Below are 21,741 nucleotides of genomic sequence, written 5' to 3' on the forward strand. Positions count from 1 at the left end.
CTATAGAATGCTTAACGATCCCCAGGAATACGTGTAAAGAGTATAGATGTCGGGTGGTTATCCTGAAATTCCCCTGTGGCTGAGGAGCACAGCTATCTTTGTGGTTCAGGACAGCTATCTTTCTGTCCTGATATGAAGTTAACCAAAGTAATAACAATGAACAAATTTTCTGTTCCACAAGTGGTAGTGTTTCTGCATCTGAAATGATTCCTGCCTATCAATTTGCAAACGCTGTGAGAATTTCTGGAATAAATATAGATATGCAACATTTACAAATATCGTACTCAATTTATGTCTCAGCTGCCAATTTCTGCAGCTAATTCTACTGGTTTTCACACCGTGTCCACTACAAATGGAATTCTCTTTGCATTAGGAGATGTATGTTTCATTGATATATGTTTGTGATTCTTTTATACATTTGCAGGGTAGGAATACAACTTTCATACAACATCCAACTCAATAAAATTAAAAAAACCAAACAAACCCTCAGTGGAAGGTGCCATACAGGTTTTGTTGATTGGACATTCGGAACATATCAACATAAGCATACTTACGTGCAAAGGCTCATGTGTGCACCTCATGCAGTCCATACCATTGCAAATCCAACTTAGATACAGGTAGTACATCAGGTATGCCTAACTATGGTGTCTGTGTAGTGTCTCTGTCCCGGTAAGAGTCCGGAAGACTTGCTTTCTTTTTGCTGCGGAATCTTTAATTTTAGCCTCTAGTGATTCTCCTGCTTTCATCAAACCTTTTCATAAGAGTCTTTCTCCATGTACATTTTACAGCAATAGCCTTGCAGAGTGATAACAAGGAGAGGCTTACACATTTTTAATGCTGGATCATCTGTTTATGCATAATATTGCTCTGAATGCCAGATTTAGCTGGTCATTAAGAGGGAAATAGCCAGCAGAATCACTCAGCTTGCATGCATAACTTTCAGATTTAGACTGCAAATATCTTGGAGAGGGTCTGCATTTCAGTCTACTTTGCATGTGTCAGACAGCCACAGAGAACCGTTGCTGTGGGAAATCACTCTCAGTTGATGTGATATTGAGAAACCAGTGGGATTCCGCATTTGGTAACCATCCACTGATTTTGTTCTTGAGTAGTGTACACTGCCTATAAAAACAATCCCACCTTCGATGACTGCAATGAACTGCTGGATAGTTATCTTTTTTTTCACCACTGAAGTGTTATGATCCATTGGAATCCAAGATTGGCGTGGTCTGGATTCCTGGGTTTCATTGCTTCCCTTATGATATTTGCTCTGACATTGTTTAGGTTAGGACAAACATAACGAGCTCTGAATTCACTCATCATGTATGTATGTGCCACGTTGTTTATGAAATTCAAGCAACTGCTTCCCATCTCGCGCTGCCAGGGATGCCTGCATGGTGCTCTGCTGCTCTCCTGCCTCTGGGACCCTGTTGTTCTCCAGGTGTTCCGCTGGTTGCATCCTCCTCTGTCTGATATCTGGTACCTGAGATCACTTCTAGAGTAATTTTAGTTTTCCCTTTTTTTTTTTTTAAAGGACCAGATAAGGGCTGGTCAGGTGATTTCTTATGCTGCTTGCAGGTTGAGCATCTGGGGAAGAAAGAGGGTCTATCTGCGTGTAGGTTTTATATTTCAAAGTTTCAGTTTTTGATGCAGGGTGAAAACTGGAATCTCTGGGGCATCGTGTTCAAACCCTTGGTTTTGATTTTGGGTTGATACTTTACACTGACCTCAAGTGTTGTTTAGATTTGAGTGCATCTAAAAATGGCATCTCTTTTAAGTTTCGATATTATGCAAACAGCTCGGAATAATTTTTTGGTGTAAAACTTGAAACCTAGACCTAAGGTGATTTTGAAACTGAACCCTAACCTAAACTACATCCAGATATCTGGGCCAATCTATTTTTATATATTACCAACTAAAATACACTGACATGCTGAAATTGTATGTGGTATTTTTTCTTCAGAAGTAAATTGATTCATATTGGAAAGAAGAAGTGGGACCTATCAGCTCTTGCGGATTCCTTTCATTTCATTAGCAAAGGTTTTAATTTTTAGAGGTGGCTATATCTTCCCTGTATAAGAGTTCCATGCTAACAATGATTGTTTATGGGACACAGTTTTATTACAAAAGGACATTGTGTTCATATTAATAAAAACTATTTTTGTTTTTATTTTCATGTTCTAGTCAAGGATGTTTGGTGCCTTAGCGTAGTGTAGGTTAATGTAAAATTAAACCTTTGTATTTAGGTTATGTGTTTGGTTGTGGCTCCGTCTCACAATAACAGGAGCTGTTTTCATCAAACATATGATTACTAGTTTGTATGTTTTCTTACTCAGTTTCTGTCTGGAAAAATGTTTACAACATAAAAGCATCCTCACACTTGAGGGCATTTTTGGCTTTTTAGGTGGGAAAAGACTCCAGACGCTCTAGTGGGATAATATAGGAAGTTTCTAGTGCTGGATGTACTGATGGGCTGAGGACTTAAATCCTCTGAGCAATCAATCCACTGGCTTTTATGAATGCTTAGGGAAAAAAAGGAAATATATTGCTGGAAAAGAGAAATAAACCTTGTTGCAGGATACGTGATGGCCAAATTGAAAAAAGATATATGTATGGTAAAGTCTCATGTGTCATTGCAACTGTCTGTGCAGGGCAAGTGAAAGCAAACCAAAAACAGGAAATAATACTTTTCTTATAACAAATGGATTTTGAGGGAAAACCTCCATGAGGAAAGAAAGCATATTCTGGTTCTGACTGCTCTTCTGCTGAGAGTGGGACTTTTGCTAAATAGCTTCATAATCAACCTTAGTGTTAATTCAGCAGGTCCAGTGTGAGATAAATCCTTCCTTGGGAGAAGCACTGTCTATTACGTGTGCTGATTTATGAGAGACAATCAGCTATATTTTAATGATAGCTGAACTAGGCTGTACATATAGATGAGGACTCACAATATATGAGAAAAGCTCGTTTGTGCTTAATATACTAGATAAATTGTTCCTGGCTTCTTAGGGTGTGACTATACTTGCTGTCAGACTCCCAAGTTTACTCAAGAACTGTGTGATTTGCTGAGTAGGTGCTAGTCTTATAAGGGAAAACCCGACGGGACGCATTTTATATACCTGTTTTTTTCCCTCAATGTCATGTATAAACCTTTTTTGTCCTTTTTTTCTCCCCTTCATCAAAGAAAAGTCTCCTCAAGACCGAAGGCAAATTATAGGAGTGGGGCAAATGACCACCAATAATCTGAGCAATATGAAATTTAACACCGTGATTTTATTTTAGTGAGAGGAAAACACCAGTTGCTGACTGTCATAAAATTCGAAGCTGAACCTTAGCTTCATGGGCAGCAGCTTTAAAATCTATTTAATATATATTTCTTTAGTACAGCTGTTTCTTTCCCCGTTAATAATAGGCTGTGGGATTAAATTTTAGCTTTTGATATTTACTGGGAAATGTAGTACAGCGATTTATGAGTCAAAATGTACGTTGAATAAATTATCATTGCAAATTACAGTTTATGAAAGTTGTGACTATAACCGTAATTGCACCATTGGCTCTGCACAACTTGAAATCTCGCTTGCCGAATAAATTTGTTTTCATTCAGATTGCATTCCCGACATTTTTAGAAAAGAGTGATTCGAGCCTCACCGACAAAATTTCCTACAGAGTTTATTAAAAAGGTCACCTTTGTTTGCCAAACTTACCTAAAATCTAAACATTTCTTGAATTAATGAGATGCTATTTTAGTCTGTTATGAGAGTTTCCTATTCAAGTTTACTAACCCATAGGCTCATAAGGAGACTCACAAGAGCTTCCACATTACGCCGTGCCTTTAGCTATCTATATATCCTAAACTTGTTAAAGTTAAAATTGATTCTGCGAGCTGCTAGGAAAAAAACAGCTGATAGCCAAAATTAGGTATGTTACTGCCAGTTGAAGGGGAGGTGGGGGGAGAGGTTTAAAGCTCTGTCTGGCAAGAGAAGGGTTAAGGACTTTTTTGCTATACCCGTTTCAAATTACAATGAGAAGCCTCTTCTTTCCCAGCAGGGTTGTGCTTACATTAGTCTTTAGATCTCTCTTGAAGAGAGCTGTTATATTTGTGCCTGCTAGAGTTGGAAATAACAGCTCAGAAGCTGAAAAGGGTTGAATGGATTTACAGAAGGGGTTTTTTTGCGAGTAAATTCATGGCAACACATTAATTTGATTAGTACATGCTTTAGAATTACTTTACACTCAAGCGATTCAAAAGATGTTAAAGTTATCACCAGGCTGCTGGACAAATATGTGTTACACCACCAAGGTACAGATCAAGACAAATCTGTGACTCAGGATTTTATCTTGGGAAGAGCGCAAGGTGTACGAAGATCTCAGAATAACGAGGGACGATAACTCTGGGAACTACAATGTGTCAGAAGAACAGCTCTTGCTAATACAGCTCCCCACCAAAGACCTGGTTATCTAAGGTTTATATAGGAATGCCTAGGTCAGCTGACAAAATACTGGTCTTCTGCTCCATAAATGCAGAAAAAACGATAACAACAGTGGAAAATTGGAAGTCTGAATTTCAGCTTTCTTAGAAATAACTGCAACCTGACACATTCCATAATATTTAAACAGGGTGGGGGGAGAGAAATCACCAAAGATGTTACGTTTAGAGATGACATTGACATGAAGAATAGGTAAATTTTGTTTTTCAGCCACTGGGAAAGCAGACCTCATAGGAACTCAGAACAAGTAGGAGAAAAGATTTTTTTTTTAATTTTTTTTTTCCTTATTCTTTTTTTTTTCAAAGATGAACCTAACTGCGCTCAAAGCTTTCGTGGGCTTGCTCTGGAATTGCTGGGTTCTGGTGGGTCACGCACAGGGAGGTTTAGGAGACAATCATGTCCATTCGAGTTTTATTTACAGGAGGCTGCGGAACCATGAGAGAAGGGAGATTCAGAGAGAGATTCTCTCTATCCTGGGTTTACCTCACAGACCCAGACCATTTTCACCAGGAAAGCAGGCTTCTTCTGCACCCCTCTTCATGCTGGACTTGTATAATGCCATGACAAATGAAGAGGACACTGAGGAGCTGGAGTATTCACTAAAGGGATCAATGGCAGGGGAGAGCAGAGGCATACGGAAAGGATACCCTGCCTCTCCAAACGGATATTCGCGGAGAATACAATTGTCTCGCATGACCCCCCTGGCCACACAGAATCCTCCCTTAGCCAGCCTGCACGACACCAACTTTCTGAATGATGCTGACATGGTCATGAGCTTTGTCAATTTAGGTATGTGGAAAAATTTTTTGTTTCTGCTCTCTTTGACAAACTGTTAGCCTGATCTGGAGAGGGGAAAACCTCTCGGCCGGACCGTAACCTGTTCTAAAACGGCAGGATTGGGGCCAGGCTGCTGAGCCACTGGTAAAAGAAAAGTCGTACTGAAGGTAAAGTAGCTACGTTGTAGGTGGCCATGGAAAAAGATTTTTCTCACTGTTTATATAAAGTCAGTTTCTATAACTCCCCTCTGCTGGCTTCTGTTTTCTTTCTTTCATTGATGTAATGAAAATTCTAGCCTTAGGCCAACTAACTCCTTCTTTTTTTTTTTTAAATCTCAAAAAATCAAACACTTATGCCTGTTGCTTGGTTATTTCCCTCACTGTTTTGCTTAAAGCTCAGACATGAACAAACATCAGTTGTTAATATTTTAAAGCCTAGAAGGTTATGAAAAGGGAAAAGTTAATCCATTTCCAAAAAAAAGAAAAAAAAAGATTTCTTAGGTTATTTAGGGTTTTTTTTTTCTGTTGGTAAGAGTCAGAGTTTTATTATCTTTTCAGCTGGATGGCTGGTTTTTAAATAATCTGTTGCTGTTTCTTTGTTATTTCTATTTAATAACCACAGACTGTATTTTATTATACTGCCATGGTGCTCAGAGTCCGCAATGGTTCTTATTTTCTGTGTCATAAATAAATTAAATAACAAGTAGAGTATTAAACACCAGAAACATGCAAGCAAAGAATGCTTTTGAAAATGATATCAATTCAGACACAAAAACTGATAAAACTGAATTATATTGGCTTCTGAGTATAATAAATATGCTTACCAGTTACGCTGTGGTTAAAAAAGCAGTTACAGATTTCTTTAATAGAAGGCAACTTAAATCTCATTAGGAAAGCTGCAAATAATTCATGAAATGTATTTACTATTTTTATAAGTATTTTAAATGCTGCATGACTCATAAAGTTAGCTAAAAAACCCCTTCTCGTTTGATCTGAATAGCAAGAGATTTAATTGAAAACTTGAAGTTTCTCAGTAAGCTGGTACAAAATCTGATGAACTCTTGCTTTCCAGGATAATACTTTCTGTAGAAACTTTTTAAACAATGGCGCATTTTCCAAAATACCTTCAGATTATCACACATATTCTGTACCTTTTATGTCTACCAGGTCTTTAATCCTTGCTGCAGGATTAAAAATGTTTCCAAACACTAAAAGTCCTCAACAACTTGAATTTCTAGGAAAACGACACCCTAGAGTTTAGTTGCCATAATACTAAAATGACTTTTCATTAGTTATGTGGCAGATAAGGAGGTGTTCAATTCTGAGACATTTTTCCTTGAGAGTAATATATGTCCACAACTCTAAATACATTTGCCTGTTGCTCTTGCTCTTGAAATAGCAGACTAGAAAAAAAATGAAATCTCTGTTTTTTGAAAATGTGTTCCTCATCCTTAAGAAAGAGTTGCATATTGTCCGTGTATTACTTTTATCACTGTATGCCTCGGTTTACCCAGAGTATCTGGAGTCAGCTGAGTTTAAAATGGCAATGTTGTAAGGGAAATAGGAAACAGGATCTCCTAAGCATTAGTCAAGGCCCCGATTCTGCAAAAATTTTCCTTGCGTGTCCTGAGAAATACCCCCAGTAAATACGTCTCAGACCATTTCATCAGTGGCGCGGAGGACTATTTACATGGGACCTGGCTTTTGATTTCATGAAACGTCTTTGATTTCATGAGGGCTTCTTGCAGTGCATGAGTAGAAGTCTGTCTGAAGGCTCAGTGTCAGATACGTCCCAGCCTGGTCCTGCTGTGCTTCCCCAGACAAAAACCCTCTCTGGAAGAACACAAGTTTCCACTGAGTGTCTTACCTTGACTGGGGACTTTCTAATATTTGTCTCGTTTTATTGGGAAGCCAGTGTTGCCTTAAGAAAGTAATTTTGAGAAACTAAAACGTATCTTACTTTTCTAAACTGTGAAAACTGGGGGTGAGATGCTTTATTTTTCTAGTGATTATGATTAATAGACACCATTAATTTATAAAAAAACACTGTGTAAACACCAAGGTTTTTTTGGCCTCCGTAAAATTAAAAATGTGTCTCAGCCCTAAGTGAGTCTAAATCCTAATTCACTTTAAATGCCCTTCCATACATGTTGGATATTGTGGTTTGTCACACATTCCACTGCGTAACATGCGTAAGAAATATTGATGACCAATATAGATTAGCTTCAACATTTTTATTAAACAATCCTATGTTTCAGTATAATTAACATAAAAATGAAATAAATCATGGAAACAGGTAACCATTTTATATGATTTATGCAGTATAAGATCGTGACAGATGAGGGCAAGCTCTTTTAACGTACAATGGGGAAAAATATGCAGTGATAAGTGAATGCTAACACTGTACCTTAAAATCAATAAATGCTGATGCAGCACAGTAATAACTCAACCGGTTTTAGACTTGAAGCCTCAGTCAACTTGCATCAAATTAATCTGCTCTGGAAATAGCATGCACCATGTTCATACTTGCACACCGTTAATTACATAGGGTGTAATTATAAAGCTTTATTAATCATCGTGATATTTTAAATTGAAACTTTTATATACAGTTGTAGCCAGTTATAATAATTTAAGACATATATATTAAAACGAGAAATACGAAGCTGAGATGTTGGATAGGAATTATTAAGCATAAGATTGAAAAAGCTGAATAAGATTAAAAAGCATGGTAAAAATATAGACAGGAACAAATAATTTTTTATTAAAGAAGAAGAATTGAAACTGATATGTTAATTTTGATAAAATCAACTTGTCATAGTTGCAAATACCTCACTTTCAAAAACAAATTTAAAAAAATAATCATCAAGGGAACTGCAATTACAGTTCTGTCAAGCAACCAGGGAGAAAAACAAGACTGCATTTACCTCTCCTGAAGTTAAAATTGTAAACACCTGCTCTTTATCCTGGAATTTATACCAGAATTTCCATCTTTTTCTTTCTTGAAAGGTACGACAAGACAGAGACTATCTCTTGTCCTGTATTTTGTATAAGGCTGTGTGCGTTGGCAGCTCTCCATAAATATTGATGAGTGTAACAGAAGAGTTAACTGGGGTTGCTCCAGCAGTAAAAGAATAAATCCTCCACTAAATACACTGGGGTTTTCAAAGATCTGATTATATCACCTACAAGTTCAGGACTTTGTTTTCCTCACTGGGTGTTTTTTAACCCTGTTGTTATATTTTATTATATTGTTGCAAAGCCCTGACTGTTCGGAGTTCTGGCATCTTCTTTTTGGCCGGTCTCCCAAAATGACATATATAGGATACCCTGTTCCTCAGAGAACAGGCAAATAATACTCATGTAGTCCTACTCACTTTTCTGCTCACTCAAAATTTAGTTAGGGAAGGACTTTGGTAAGATAAATGTTAGTGTTCCCACTCTTCACCTCTCACCAAAAGAGGGGGACTGAATAAAAAGATATGTACATGACTGAGGCTTGGAGAAACAGCAGCACTTTTATAAACTACATTTGAACATTTCAAGGACTGAATTTTCCATCAGCATCAAAGTGATTGTTAAATCCACTATGCTTAAGCGTTCCTTCTCATGCAATTCAAATGGTCTATATTTTCACTTGTTTACAACAGATCTGTAAATTTTTCTCTAAACGGATTGCTGCATTTGCTAAGCAACTCTGTTTTCTTTCTCCATATTTTCCTATGAATTGATATGAACTCTCTATAAGATAGGGGATAAATATATATAAGTTCTGTGGTTTTCTGTTATGTTTTCTTTCTTAGCATATAAAATTAATTTCAAAAACTCAAATGTGAAAATTGTTATAAAATTTGTGACCCTGATGTACACATGCTAATTTAAAGAAGGATACAATATTATGGAGATTTTAAAAGTAATTGATACACCCCAGAAAGACACCTTTTCTTTTCCACACACAATGTGATTCTGCAATCTTAATTATAATAATTCTCAAACCACACATGCCGTGTTCAGTTCACAAATCAACCGCTGAAATCAAAGGCAATTTTGCCTGTTTGAGGCACGGAGGACTGTTCACATTTCTCCAGCTTCTCTACCCCGTTTGTACACTCTCGTGAAGATTATGTTCTTCTTTAAAACCTGAATCACTAGGCAAATACATAAATTCACAAGATTTAGAGCCCATTGTGTTCATCAGACAATGCTAACATGGCAGAGAACAACTTGTATACAACTACTTTGAGAAACCTACAGTACATCAATCCACACTGAATACCTGTAAAACTATATTTTTGTTATATGTGAAAAAGAAAGGATTCCTAAGTGCAGTCGGACCTTGAGTGTATATAGTAGCTAGTTTCTTAAATTAAACTAATTCAGTTTCTACAACCTTCTTCTCACAGCTAACATATCATCAGCGAGGGATATGGAGTGCTAAGCTATAAAATGCCAGGAGCTGTGGAAGGGGAGCTGGATTTGAAGGATACATGCAAAAAGGCTTCGGGATCATTAACTTCTCTCCTCAAAGCTTAGGAATGAGCACACTTTCTTTCTTTTTTTTTTTTTTTTTCCTGCTGGATTTCAGATGTTGCTGTCTTAGTTTTAACCTTACATGAATTTCCTTGGCTCTGGTACAGTTTTAGTCCGTTAAATGCAGGCTTCTAATAAAAATATTGACACAGGCTTAACTGAAGTGACGGAAATAGTGCTATTATCTTGCCTTGGACAGAGCGATGCTATTACAAAGATAAAACTTGTTAAATAACAAATAGACCCCACGTCTTTAATTGAAGAATTGGATCAATACTGAGAAAAAAATGAGAAAAACATTCATGAAGTTTTTTTTGAATGGCAACCCAAAGTCAATAACGTGGCATTTTTCACTCTTTTACATAAAATTTGAAGCGAATTAGACCAAGCAGGTCTCATTTAATCTTCACGCAAAGCAAACCTCACTTGGCATCTTGACACCCTAAGATTTTTTGCCCTTAATGAAATTTTCGTCACCCAATCAGTGAGCTGAACTAGTTTGTTGTGTCCTAGGTACGCAATCAGGCATTAGAAATAACTATTAATGATTTTATATGATCAGATTAATTATTAACACAGCTTTTTGCATGATATGTTTATTTATTTGTAGAACAAAAGGACTTTACCCACGGAAGGACATTCCCTAAAAATCCTCACCCAATCCTTACAATTCATTAGGCAGATTTTAGCAATTTTTGTGTGATGACAGAGCAGGTTGTTAGGGATTGTTTTTAATTTTGAGCAAGAAATATCCTTCATATTCCTTTTTGGAATTACACTACATTTGTTGTTTTATATTGAAAAATTTTATATTTCCTTTGAAATCTCTCTTGTTACATGAACCTTATGAACTATATAGCTCTACCTCAAAATAGGTTCGTGTGTGATCCATAAATATCATCTAACAAAATAATGTTTTTATAACTGTCAATTAATTTTTTTGCCAAAGTTAACACTTTAAATCCAAGTAAATTATTGTATCTACCCAGCCAAAAAAATGTCAAGCTCTCCATTAACTGGGGTATAAAACTGTCTGACTTTCCTTGCCGACAGATTTGAAAGAAATTGCAGATAACTGAAGAGAAACTGATTTAGCAGATGGTTAGACGTGCATGGTGAAAAGCTATATATATGTATGGATATATATAAATACATATTATTATTAATATTTTTCCCATTGGGAAGAACGGCTGACCCAGTTCCGCTTCTTCTTTAGAAAGTGTTCCTTTCCAGACTAAACACAGACTTTGGGTGGGGTTGTGGGGATTGTATGTATTGTACAGTACATATTTTCCCAGGAAAACACAATCTTGGAGTGACTCTGGCTAGCCATGAAAGAGAAAGAGGGAGGCTTGTGGAGATGCCTCTGTGCAGAGGGTATTAGGGGAGGAATCCGCCTGCCATGGAGTGGATGGAGAGCCTCTTGGTTCTCTTCCTAAACTCCAGGCTATTTGCTTAAATAACAGGACAACTTTGGCACATACATGATCTCCCACACTTATTGCTCCTGTTATTATTTTCTCCGAATGTTAAATTATGCAAAGAATTTTACCATGGCTACCTGCCTACTTACTGCCTGAGTTATGGAGGTAATTACGACATGGGCAGTTCCTTTTTCTTCTCTTGTTAGCCACGGCGGTTCCTTTCAGCTTGCTTTCATAGGCCCACAAACTAATAGACTTTTGCAGAAAATTGATTGATTACAGTCTGATCATTCTAGGTGTCATCTGGTGTTTCCACATAGCTGAGAATGAACAGTTTATGAAGTGCCAATTGCAGCCTCCAGCTAAAGAAAGGCTCCCCAGGGCTTCAGGAGAGCTCTGGCTGCTACCAGACTTTATAATTATTTCCCACACTTTTCCCCATCCTCTCCTTCTTGTCCTTTCCCTTGTCTCTAACCCCCGCCGTCTAGGCAGGGTCACTGAACTTTGATTTTATGTCAGTGGCATTTGGCTGCAGAAGGGATTAAAGGCCGAGAAGCGGTGAGACTAGGCGACAGGGAGGGAGATGGAGAGGGAAGGAATGAGAACAGGCATGAGAGAAAAATGGCAAAGCACAGACCAAGCCTCACAGGGAGGACAGCCCTCTTCTTCTCAGTAGGCAACAGCCGATGTGCGGGGCTGGACATGGACCTGCTGGGCATGGGAAAGGTTCGCAATAGAGAAAGCCTTTGATGGAACTGGTATTACCGGGAGAGTTAGTCCCACTCCTCTGTGCCTCACATGGAGTGTGATGTTGTCGCACTGAGAGCATTTCCCAGGCCAGTAGAGTTACAAAAGTGAAGGGAAGATCATCACGGTAGGAAGAAGGTGCATGTAGACAGAGAAAGGGCAAACCCAAGAGAAAAGGAATGAGAACATGAAAACATAGATAATGTGCAAATGAAAGACAAAATTAGTCCAGGTATAAGTTTCTTCTGGTGAGCCTTGCAGGTGAAGGAAGCCGCTTTCTTCTCAATCCCTGGTGGCAGAGCGACTACCTCGACCTCCCCAGGCACTTGGCTTCCCGGGCAAAACTTTTCATCCTTGCAAAATAAAATGCAGCTCCCCCCACCCTTCAGTGTGTGAGCAGGGAGTACACAGACGGGCTACTAAAATTTGCGGCTATAAATAACGTAGAAGCTAGCTTTTAAAAACCACAGGTTAAAGGATGAGGGCTGCCATGACGCACACAGAGAGGTTGAGATCAGAGGAGCAGCTAAAAGGGGTCGGGAGAAACAATGAATCCCCTTGTTCTGAGTCATATTTATGAGTGCTCCATTGCACCTAAAGTTCATATTTTATTGGGTAGGCCATGGGGTTTCCCCATTTGCTCATCTCTTAAAATAACACCCTTGGTTAAAATTTCCTATAAAACACAGAAATGCTACAGCAGGCAGAACTTGTCAACCCTGACAACTACATTATTTAAGTTTGTGGGTGGGGTACACCAAGCAGGAGCTGCTTTGTGTTTTGTACTGAATTATGATTTTTTTTTTCTGTACAGAAAATGACTGTAAAACAAGTAGAAAAGGAGAGCGTTTACAGCTCAGCTCTCCACTCAGAATCTTCCCACTATTATTGAGAGTTGCTCCCAAAGGTGAATCTAAATGTTTAGTTACCAGCTCTTTTTGAGCAACTGCTCCGGTGCAATGGATCAAGAGCTTGGCTTTATCAGCTGTTATTAGACAACTCAGTGGCCTGTGTGGTACCTTGCCAGAACATGGCTTTACTTTTTTCCCCACTGTAATTCAGGGCAAACTGGGACAACAGTTATTAATGAGTCAGAGCCCAGAAAACTTAACGGGACAACTAGTGATGGTACATGATATATTATATATCCAGGGCTGACAACCAGTGGCTTTGCAGAAACAAAATTCCATCTAACTCTCTTTTTGGAGGAGAATCAGAAGGAGATAGGAATTTGAATAGCTGAAATTTCAGTTAGGTTTATTTTTGTCTGACTTAGCAATATTAGCCATTCAGACCCCACAAGAACCTAAGGGTCTTTTCCAACCTCAATGATTCTGTGATTCTATCCCTTTGTAGACTGTGTCTATTAAATGAAATTATTGTTGTTCTAATTCTCATGTATTTGTCTGTAGTCAAGTTGAGGAAGCTATATTCATACAATCTGGAAAAGCTGTACCCATAATCCAGAGTAATTGTTATAAATTAATAACAACTTGTCTGGGCATATCCATTAAAAACATCCCCTTTTTAAAAGTGAGGTGGAAATATAGGTGGGATATTCAGCTATAAAGTGCTTCAAAATTTTTCAAGATACTGTGTTGGACTTTTAGGATATGGATGGAATCAGTTTTGGAGGTAGAGGTGTTAAATTCTGTCCTGGCAAACCTAGACTACAGAAGAGGAAAGAGCAGGGACACTGAATGATTTGTGAGTCTGATTTTGGAGCAGTGGGCGGATGGCACGCGGTGGCACCTGGTGCCTGGAGCCATGGGGTTCTGGTGGTATGGTTTGCAAAAACATTAGCTGAGAAATCAAAAGAGAGGGCAGACAGAAGTGTGGATGATAAAGCCACGGGAGCAAGAGCAAGAACAGCGTACAACCCCACAACAGCTGTAGTCTTTGTAGTGATTTATGGTGGCTGAGATCCAGCAGGAACATAGCTTTGGGAAGGTTGCTCCCAAGGTTACCTCAGCTGGGGTATCTGTCAATAACTACAAGTCATAACATGCTAGTCATCCCGAAGGTTAATCTGCTACTCCTGACCAGGTTACCTTGCTGCCTCGTACATGAAATGTGGGCAAATGTTCTGCAGTGAGGCTGTCCCAGGCCCAGCCAAGCCTAAACCTGAAAGTCGGAGAGTGAAATGTCTGAGCAGCCAAATAGGAAAAAACTGAAGACCCTCAGATAGAGAATGAAAACAGTGTGCTTCATCCTCTGAGGATGGCTAAATACTTCTGTGTTCATTTTCACGTCTGTGCACTCTCGCTCTTTGACCTTGCAGAGCACTGGAATAGCTTCTTCTTGTGAAGCCTCTTTTTACTCTGGCTGTGCGCTCTGTAAAATACCTCGTTCCTAAGGGCCTCCCGACACCTTGCATTTCCTCATGGAGATCTCAAGCATTATTTTAGAATGGGCTAAAAAAGGCCCTTCTATAAGGCCAAGAAGTCTATTTACAGATAGTTTTACAAAATAGTGAAAAAGGAGAAGAAGCACTGGATTTAAAGCACCCAAACTGAGATTTGAGATCTGGTGCAACGGAGAGACGATGTGTGGTTAGTCTGGCTTTTGTTCTCAGAATATAGACTTGTGCCTTTCTGAGGCATGTGTGCATGCGTATCAGCCTGTGTGCATGGCTTTCTGTGTGTAATATAGAAAGCATGTAAATCTCTTTAGTTTTGGTCATTGGGATTTTTTCCCCCTTAAATCATAATATTCTTTCCCATCAATACTATGTGGCTTTAGCAGCCCTGACCTTTCAAGCTGCCTGTTTGGGCCAGTGTTTATCAGATGACCGTTTGACCTCCTTGTTAATTGTACTTAATTACATCCTGTTGTAACATTTTGAAATAAGGAGGAGAGTTTATGGATCTGCTCCAAAGAGCTGAAGAGTAAAACGGCAGCAGAATTCAGTGGTATGAGGTGCTGAGTAATCTTGTAGTTAGGTCAGTAAGAGCTGTGCCTTGTCCGGTTGATTGCAAAATTGGGTCCTTGAACCATTCCTTTTCCATTGAGGACCCTTGGTACCTCTGAGAATAAAATCACACAATTTTCTTTGTTCTGAGAAGGGCTTCTCCTCTCTGATTCTCAGCTTGGAGCTTTCTCCAAAGAGATCAAGGAAGGAATGAGAGGCCTATGAACAGTACTGCGGTGGCTGAAGTTCACATATGATGATATAAAAGAGACAATCCTCTATTGCCACAAATGATCTCTCTGTGGTTTTCCAGAACTTCAGAGGTCCTTATGCTTCCATAGAATTGCCAGTTCCCATGAGTTTTTTGGGAGTTGTATAATATTTGCTCTGAGATTTTCTGTGCGTTGATGATTTATGGGCACATCTAAGGTTTCATGAAAGAGCAGCAATTATCCCCTGTAGTTGCAGAAAAACAAAAATGAAAACAAATCAACATCCAAAAACAGATGCAGTTCTTGAAAGTGGGCACTCTAAAGGCTCAGAAAGCAACTTCAAACACTTCTTATTTTATAATGCTTTTCATACAGCTGATGGGTTTTGAAACACATGGGCTTGACCATAGTGCTTCTCTTCTCACTGAAGACCAGAAATATATATGCTTCCTCTACTGTTGTTGTTCCATAGCTCACTTTCCACAAACTTGATTTATAAGATCAGACTAAACTTGATTTCCTAAAATGAATGAAGACAAAAAGGAATGGAAGCTATAAAATGATTAATACCCAGTGAAAAATCTAGTCCCAAGACATTAAGGATCACAAGGCAAAAGAATGCACCTTCAATTTTATTTTATTAAAACACTGATAATAAGACTTATTGGAGAATGAAGTGCCATGAAGAATTAATTGCTTGTAGTAGTAAACTACACATAATTATTGCGAAAGGTTTATCATTGAGCATAAGTCATATTCTAGATAAAAAAGACAAGTTACTTGGTGCTGTGCTATGAGACTCCAGGCTGACGCAGTACTGCCCGTGATTATCACTGTGAAGTGAACAGTATTCTTGTGAAAAGTAAAATATGTACTAAGTCTTTCAGGTAGCAAAGGTTGCATTCACACAGTTAATGTTTTTTACATGTTGATTTAAGTTACAAGCTCATATGATCAAAAGTAAAACGCGGAATTTGCTGAATAACACAGTAAGTTATTCAGAAGATCATAATGTTTGATGTTAAGCAATAACTGAAATCACACAATTTAATATGGTGATTTTCAAGGAGGCCTGGTTATTTTTTCAGAACTTTGAGAGGTTCATGTCCTCAAACCAGGGCAGATGCAAAATAGTATTTTTTATCAGAGTAGTTTAAAATTAGGTATTATTTCAGAATAAAGTTCTTTCTTCTCTTAGATTCCTTAGTGTGCTCCTTTACTAATGTCACCTTACAGTTCTCAAGATGTGTATGTATTTTAACAACATGTGTTTTCATTACTTCAACTATTGAATTAATAATCATGTTTACTGAGGCTGCATATCATAATGACACCACATGTACAAGGAGATTAATTTCTCTCTATATATAACATTTTAATTTAAATAAACATATTTAAAAAAATACTATTTTATAAAATGTATATACACACCTATTTTATTTTTATGCATATGGTAATGGAAAATTCAGATACAGTTTATGCTGTAGAGTGAATACCAAGTAGATCGAGTTCATGTTGCAATTCACTGGGTCAGAAGGGAGGGAGTAATGTCATTAAGATTAACAACATATTGCCCCCATTTTGGTTTCCCAGCAGTTGTGTTTTGCTTTCTGCATATTTGTATATATTCTTTAGGAATGGAAAAACACAAAGGATGTGCTTCCTAGCGCGTGTGTGTGTACAGGAGAGACCTAATGTAGAAGGGGTTCATCACAGGACTTGAATCAATGAAACAGGCACAGGTGTCGACTGAAAACCTGGCTCTGTGGGCACAACTCCTGCATAAGTTATGACCTGTTCATCCTGTGTTTACATTGCCATCTGCTCCTGTGCAGGAATTAAGCTTCTTTTATTAACATTATATCACCTTTGGTCAAAGAGATTTACCGTGGGCTCCATTAAACCATGCTGCTTCAGCTTGTCCGTGAGTAGGGAGCGTGCTCTCATCAAAATGGGAATGAAAGCAAGCCCCCGGAAGAAAAGACCGTGATGCTTCCAGTTGTGGGGATGGGCAACAGATGGTTCTAAATTACTTGAAAAAGAAAAACAGGCTCATCACCACAGGTTAGGGTGGTAGTCACTTCTAGACTTAGTAGAAACACAGGTTTAGAGCAAACATCTGCAAAGTCAAAGGCTGATGAGATGCTGCAAAATGCACGCCAAATTTTCTTAATGGTGTTGTAGCAAAAAAACTGAGTTTGAAATAAAAGTTAGTGGTCAGGTTCCCACTCCCTGCTCATTCTTAACCTCTGCTTAGAAAGACACCCAAATTTTGTCTGAAACATTAGCTCAACTGTTAGGAGTGGAGAGAAGACAGTATTGTACAATACGAGCTTCAGGTGATCATCTTTGCTGTCACAGAGATGTGTTACACCTATATATAAATCATCCTGAGTATTATGTTTGTAAGTCACTTGGTAAGGAATATGAGAAATGTAGTCCCAGGTGGAGCAACAGTGGAAATTAAGGAGTAATTAAGGGCATACAAGCATGTCCACGGTACTGGGCAACCAGCTCTAGGTGGCCCTGCCTGAGCAGGGGGCTTGGAGCAGGTGATCTCCTGAGGTCCCTTCCAACCTCAGCTGTTCTGTGACTCTGTGGTTACAGAGAAAGGGGACCTTACTCTTGTCTTATACATTGACATCAATCATTCCTACTTTTTTTTTTTTTTTGAGTGGAGTGATGCTCTTGCTCAGATATTTGTTGGACAAACAGTTCTGTGTGCTCGAAGTGTCGTGCTTTTTCTTTTTACTTTGGAAATTGTTTTCTTTGATGTCATTTTGAGACTCCTGGGTCTCTCTTCCCAAGTCTGTCCAAAGTAACCTACTGTGAGGGATCACCACGTATTGTCACGTTATATGAAGCTAATTTGAGCTCTTTCATGGCACAAATATTTTTTGTGAAGACTGGTTTTCCTTCCCTCTGCCAGTGCAGGTGTAATGGCAAGATGGCCAACCCAGAGATCTTTTAATTTGCTAACAATCAGTGAGTTTCTGCCCTGAGAGAGGGTCGACATGTTCATTAACTTTGGTAAGATTTCAGTTTCTTTCAAGGAGTTTTTTTTCTTTCTTGTTGAGGAGGTTTCTTCCATATGAGGGGTTATATGTGGGTGAAATAATCTCTCTTTGCGAGAATAAATCATGATCAGATTAGACTACCAGAGCTGCAGAGGAGAAGGTGCCATTCGAATCGGTGTAACAAGCTGTTAAAATCACAGCCAGCTCCCAAACTGGCTGTTAAAAACCCGCTGTCTAAAAGTGCCACTCCTCACCACGGCTGCCCAGTCTCCTGGCTGCTCTTCCCCCTCCTCATCTTCCTCCTGTTTGCCCCCAGGTGTAACGTCTGGGAGGGCCCATCCCTGCTGTGCTTCTGGCCCTATAACTCTGTTTCTCAGCACCACTGCTCAGGCTCTCCTAGGTGGCTCCTTGGTGTTGGCCAATAGAAACCATGCACTGGGCAAACATTCAAAATGAGGGCTAACAATTTCTATAAGATGAAATTCCAATCTCTCTACATCTTTTTTTTTTTTTTTTGAGGTGACGACTCAGTACAGCGATTAACCCAGTATCCATTTGTGCACATAAAGTACAAATCTGAGGAGCTCTAAATTCATCTGAGCCATGCTGAGATACTAGCGAGGTACATGGCCTGTGATCAGCTATTTTTTGCAAAAGAATTTAATATCCTATCTATAATACAGCACATCAAAATAATTTTTAATTTATTATATGCAATATAGCATTTTTCTGCTCTCTAAATGAGATGCTCTTGAGGGTTTCCTTCCTCGTCATTGTTACAGCTGGACTGTTTTTTATGGAATGTTTGGTCAGTGCTAATGGATATGGGTAATATTAAAATACTCAGATGTGAGCACAGGCTAAGCAGAAAATAGTGCCTATCCAGTCACATCCAGTTTTGCACGCAGACACAACTTCCATGGAAGCATTTCCGACAAATGCCACAGCGGGAAATGGATGCAGTTCATTAGACGACGTGCGTGAATGGTAAATGGCGGAGTGACTTGCCACCTCTAGGTGGAAGTGAGCAGGGGGTTAACATGAGCAGGAACTAAGGAGATGTGGGAAGATAGAATGGGCTTTAATGTTTAGCTTTTACTCCCCTGCCAGTTGCCCTATGATGATATATGCCCTTTCACCCTTCTCAGAAGTTATGTTCCATCTGTATACTTTTACAGTGTCAAAACAGTTATAACTTACACCTATTTTCTGACCATTGGATCCCAGAGGTATAGCTTTTGTTCCTATTCAGTTGCAGCGGAACCCAAGAGAGATCTTTTTTTCTGTCATTTGTTAACCTTGAGGTTGTGTTGATCTGACATCCTGACTTTCACGCACAGTCAGAAACCTGGGAATAATTGTTAGTTTTCTTTGTGACGATCTGTGATTAGAGAAAAACAAAATTAAATATGAGAAAAAATGGAAGTCCATTGATAGGTGGTATCAAAATGTACTGGCTTTGCCAAAGCCCAAAGTAGACATCACTGAAAATGCAAACAAAATTAACAACCTCAGGCATGGTGGTGTAAGGATTAGCTAATTTATCTATGCATCGGCTCAGAACTACGTAATACAGTGATCTGTTCTCTGATCTGTTTTATTCCTTCAAGTACAGATTTATTTATCACTGATGAAAATGAACACAATTAAAAACCTAGTGGATATGCATTTTTAAAATAGGTATTTGTGACTGGAGTGCCTTTGTAATATAGTGTGACTTAAAACAAAGAAGAAATCAGAGTGTCCGTCCTTGTTACATTCACAATAGCAAACTGCACGTGGTTTTTTTCTTCCTTGCCTCCTCCCCAACCCTTGGTTGCGATGCTGCTCTCTTTTGGCACACATTACTACTGACAGCACAAAAACAGGTCCAAATACGACCTGTTACTGTTAATCCTAGAAGCTGTGACCAGATGGACTTTCAACTTTAAAATTTATGGAGGAAGATTCAGCTGAGATTCATTCTACCACTGTTAGTTGAATTAAAAAGCACATATATATTTCGTGTACCTTTTGTTGTACTTGGTGCTACAGCTGAACAATTGGAGTGAAAGTTTTGCGTTCAGGACGTTGAAGGAAACAGTGCATTATACTGTCGAAACCAGAAGAAAAATTAGATTTTGAGGAATCATTTTGTCAACTATCTTTTATATTAGGATCGTGATAATACCCAGACTTAGACTCTCATAATTCTGTTCACTTCCAAAACTCAATCTATTTATTCTGGTTACTTATTCCTACGGTTGAATTGGCCAGGATCAAACCAGCGTAAGAAAAGCACGGTGTTGCTTTTCCACTTATTATTCTGTATCAACAACTGAAAGCCTTCCAGCATTTAATTATTATTGGAGCAGCTGCAGCATAGCACTTGTTTTGACTTGTCGAGCAAGTGCATTTGACTTGGAAGATACAAAGAAGAGTAAACTGAATGAATAACACATATTTACCAATGAATTTTTCAGCAAAACATTGGCTCTTGAATGAAGACCAGCAATTTCATCAGAACATCTATTTTACCCATATTTCAGTGTGAAGTAACAAGAGGGCATCATAGGTAATCTCGTGGTGTACAGAACACCTTGGGAGACTACGCGTGAGAAAGCTGAGCTCAGTTATGCCTCTTTGGTTTCGGCATTTCTTTAGGTCTGTGCTTTTAAAAGTTGCTGGCAGGCACTGGTATATGGTTCCTGGGAACTCTTTCCTGCTCAGGGCGAATGCTGAGAGCTTTTAATTACTTACTGAGCTCTAATTCTTAAAACAATTCATGGAAAAAAATTAAGTTTATTCTTTTACATATTCACTTATATTCTTCCATGTTTTTGTAACTTCCATTATTTGCCTAATTGCTGCCTAACATTTCCTAAAGTTGAATACATTGCATGAACCTTTAGAGGGGATTAGAAATTAGAAATCACACAATTTCAAACTCCACCTTAATAATAATTTAGTGTTTCACCATGTTTTTACTTTTTCAAATGTGTATTTTGTTACTTGGTAAGAATCTATGAGATCTTACTGACTACAACAACACAATTAAAAAATTAGAATTTAAATAATAGAGCACTGCTTTACTGGTCATTCTCAAAAGATGTAATACTAAATGCTTGGGTAAGATACATGAATATTCTAACTTATTTTTTTATGAAGCATAGGGTATTGAAATACATTTCTTCTATGAGAGATAAAGAAAGAAAACGAATATGTACTTGTAAAAGGTCCAGGCAATGTATTCTTTTTTTTTTTTTTAATTTAAAATTATGGTTTTCCTTTTCATTCTTGCTCTAGATTCTGTTGCAGTCACTGAAGGCTTTCTTATTGACTTTATCTGGACTTGAATTACATACAGTTCAGTAATTCTGTGCAATTGTGGAAGGGATATTCTACCATTAAAATCTGGATTCAATAAACAATAGATGATTTTTCATTTATTGAAACTGCCACTAACTGCACAGTATTTCATCAAACAATTTCAAACCGCCCCTAATTTAGTTAAGCAAAATAGCCAAATGTTGCTCATTGATGGCAGTAACTGACTGAAAATAAAGAATTTAGTGAAATAACTCTAAATTTACAGCAGTGTAACTTGCTTCAGAATCTGACCTATCAAGCTTTCTGCTTTGTGTTTTAATAAGAAAGTATA

General features: G+C 38.3%; 1 protein-coding gene across 2 annotated transcripts in view; it reads left to right on the forward strand.

Moving 5' to 3' along the window:
* Positions 1-4,086: 4,086 nt before the first annotated feature.
* The window catches only part of BMP5 (bone morphogenetic protein 5), a 58,422-nt gene continuing 40,767 nt past the window's right edge, over positions 4,087-21,741 (forward strand). The window contains exons 1-2 of one of the 2 annotated variants that reach the window (XM_054197244.1): positions 4,087-4,300; positions 4,909-5,276. In XM_054197244.1, the coding sequence (XP_054053219.1) occupies positions 5,027-5,276 (250 nt within the window). In that variant the 5' untranslated portion in view covers positions 4,087-4,300; positions 4,909-5,026. Of the gene's footprint in view, positions 5,277-21,741 lie in introns of both variants that reach the window. The other variant, XM_054197243.1, reaches the window with a different exon arrangement.

The sequence above is a fragment of the Rissa tridactyla genome, chromosome 3, assembly GCF_028500815.1.
Source record: "Rissa tridactyla isolate bRisTri1 chromosome 3, bRisTri1.patW.cur.20221130, whole genome shotgun sequence".
Taxonomy (NCBI): domain Eukaryota; kingdom Metazoa; phylum Chordata; class Aves; order Charadriiformes; family Laridae; genus Rissa; species Rissa tridactyla.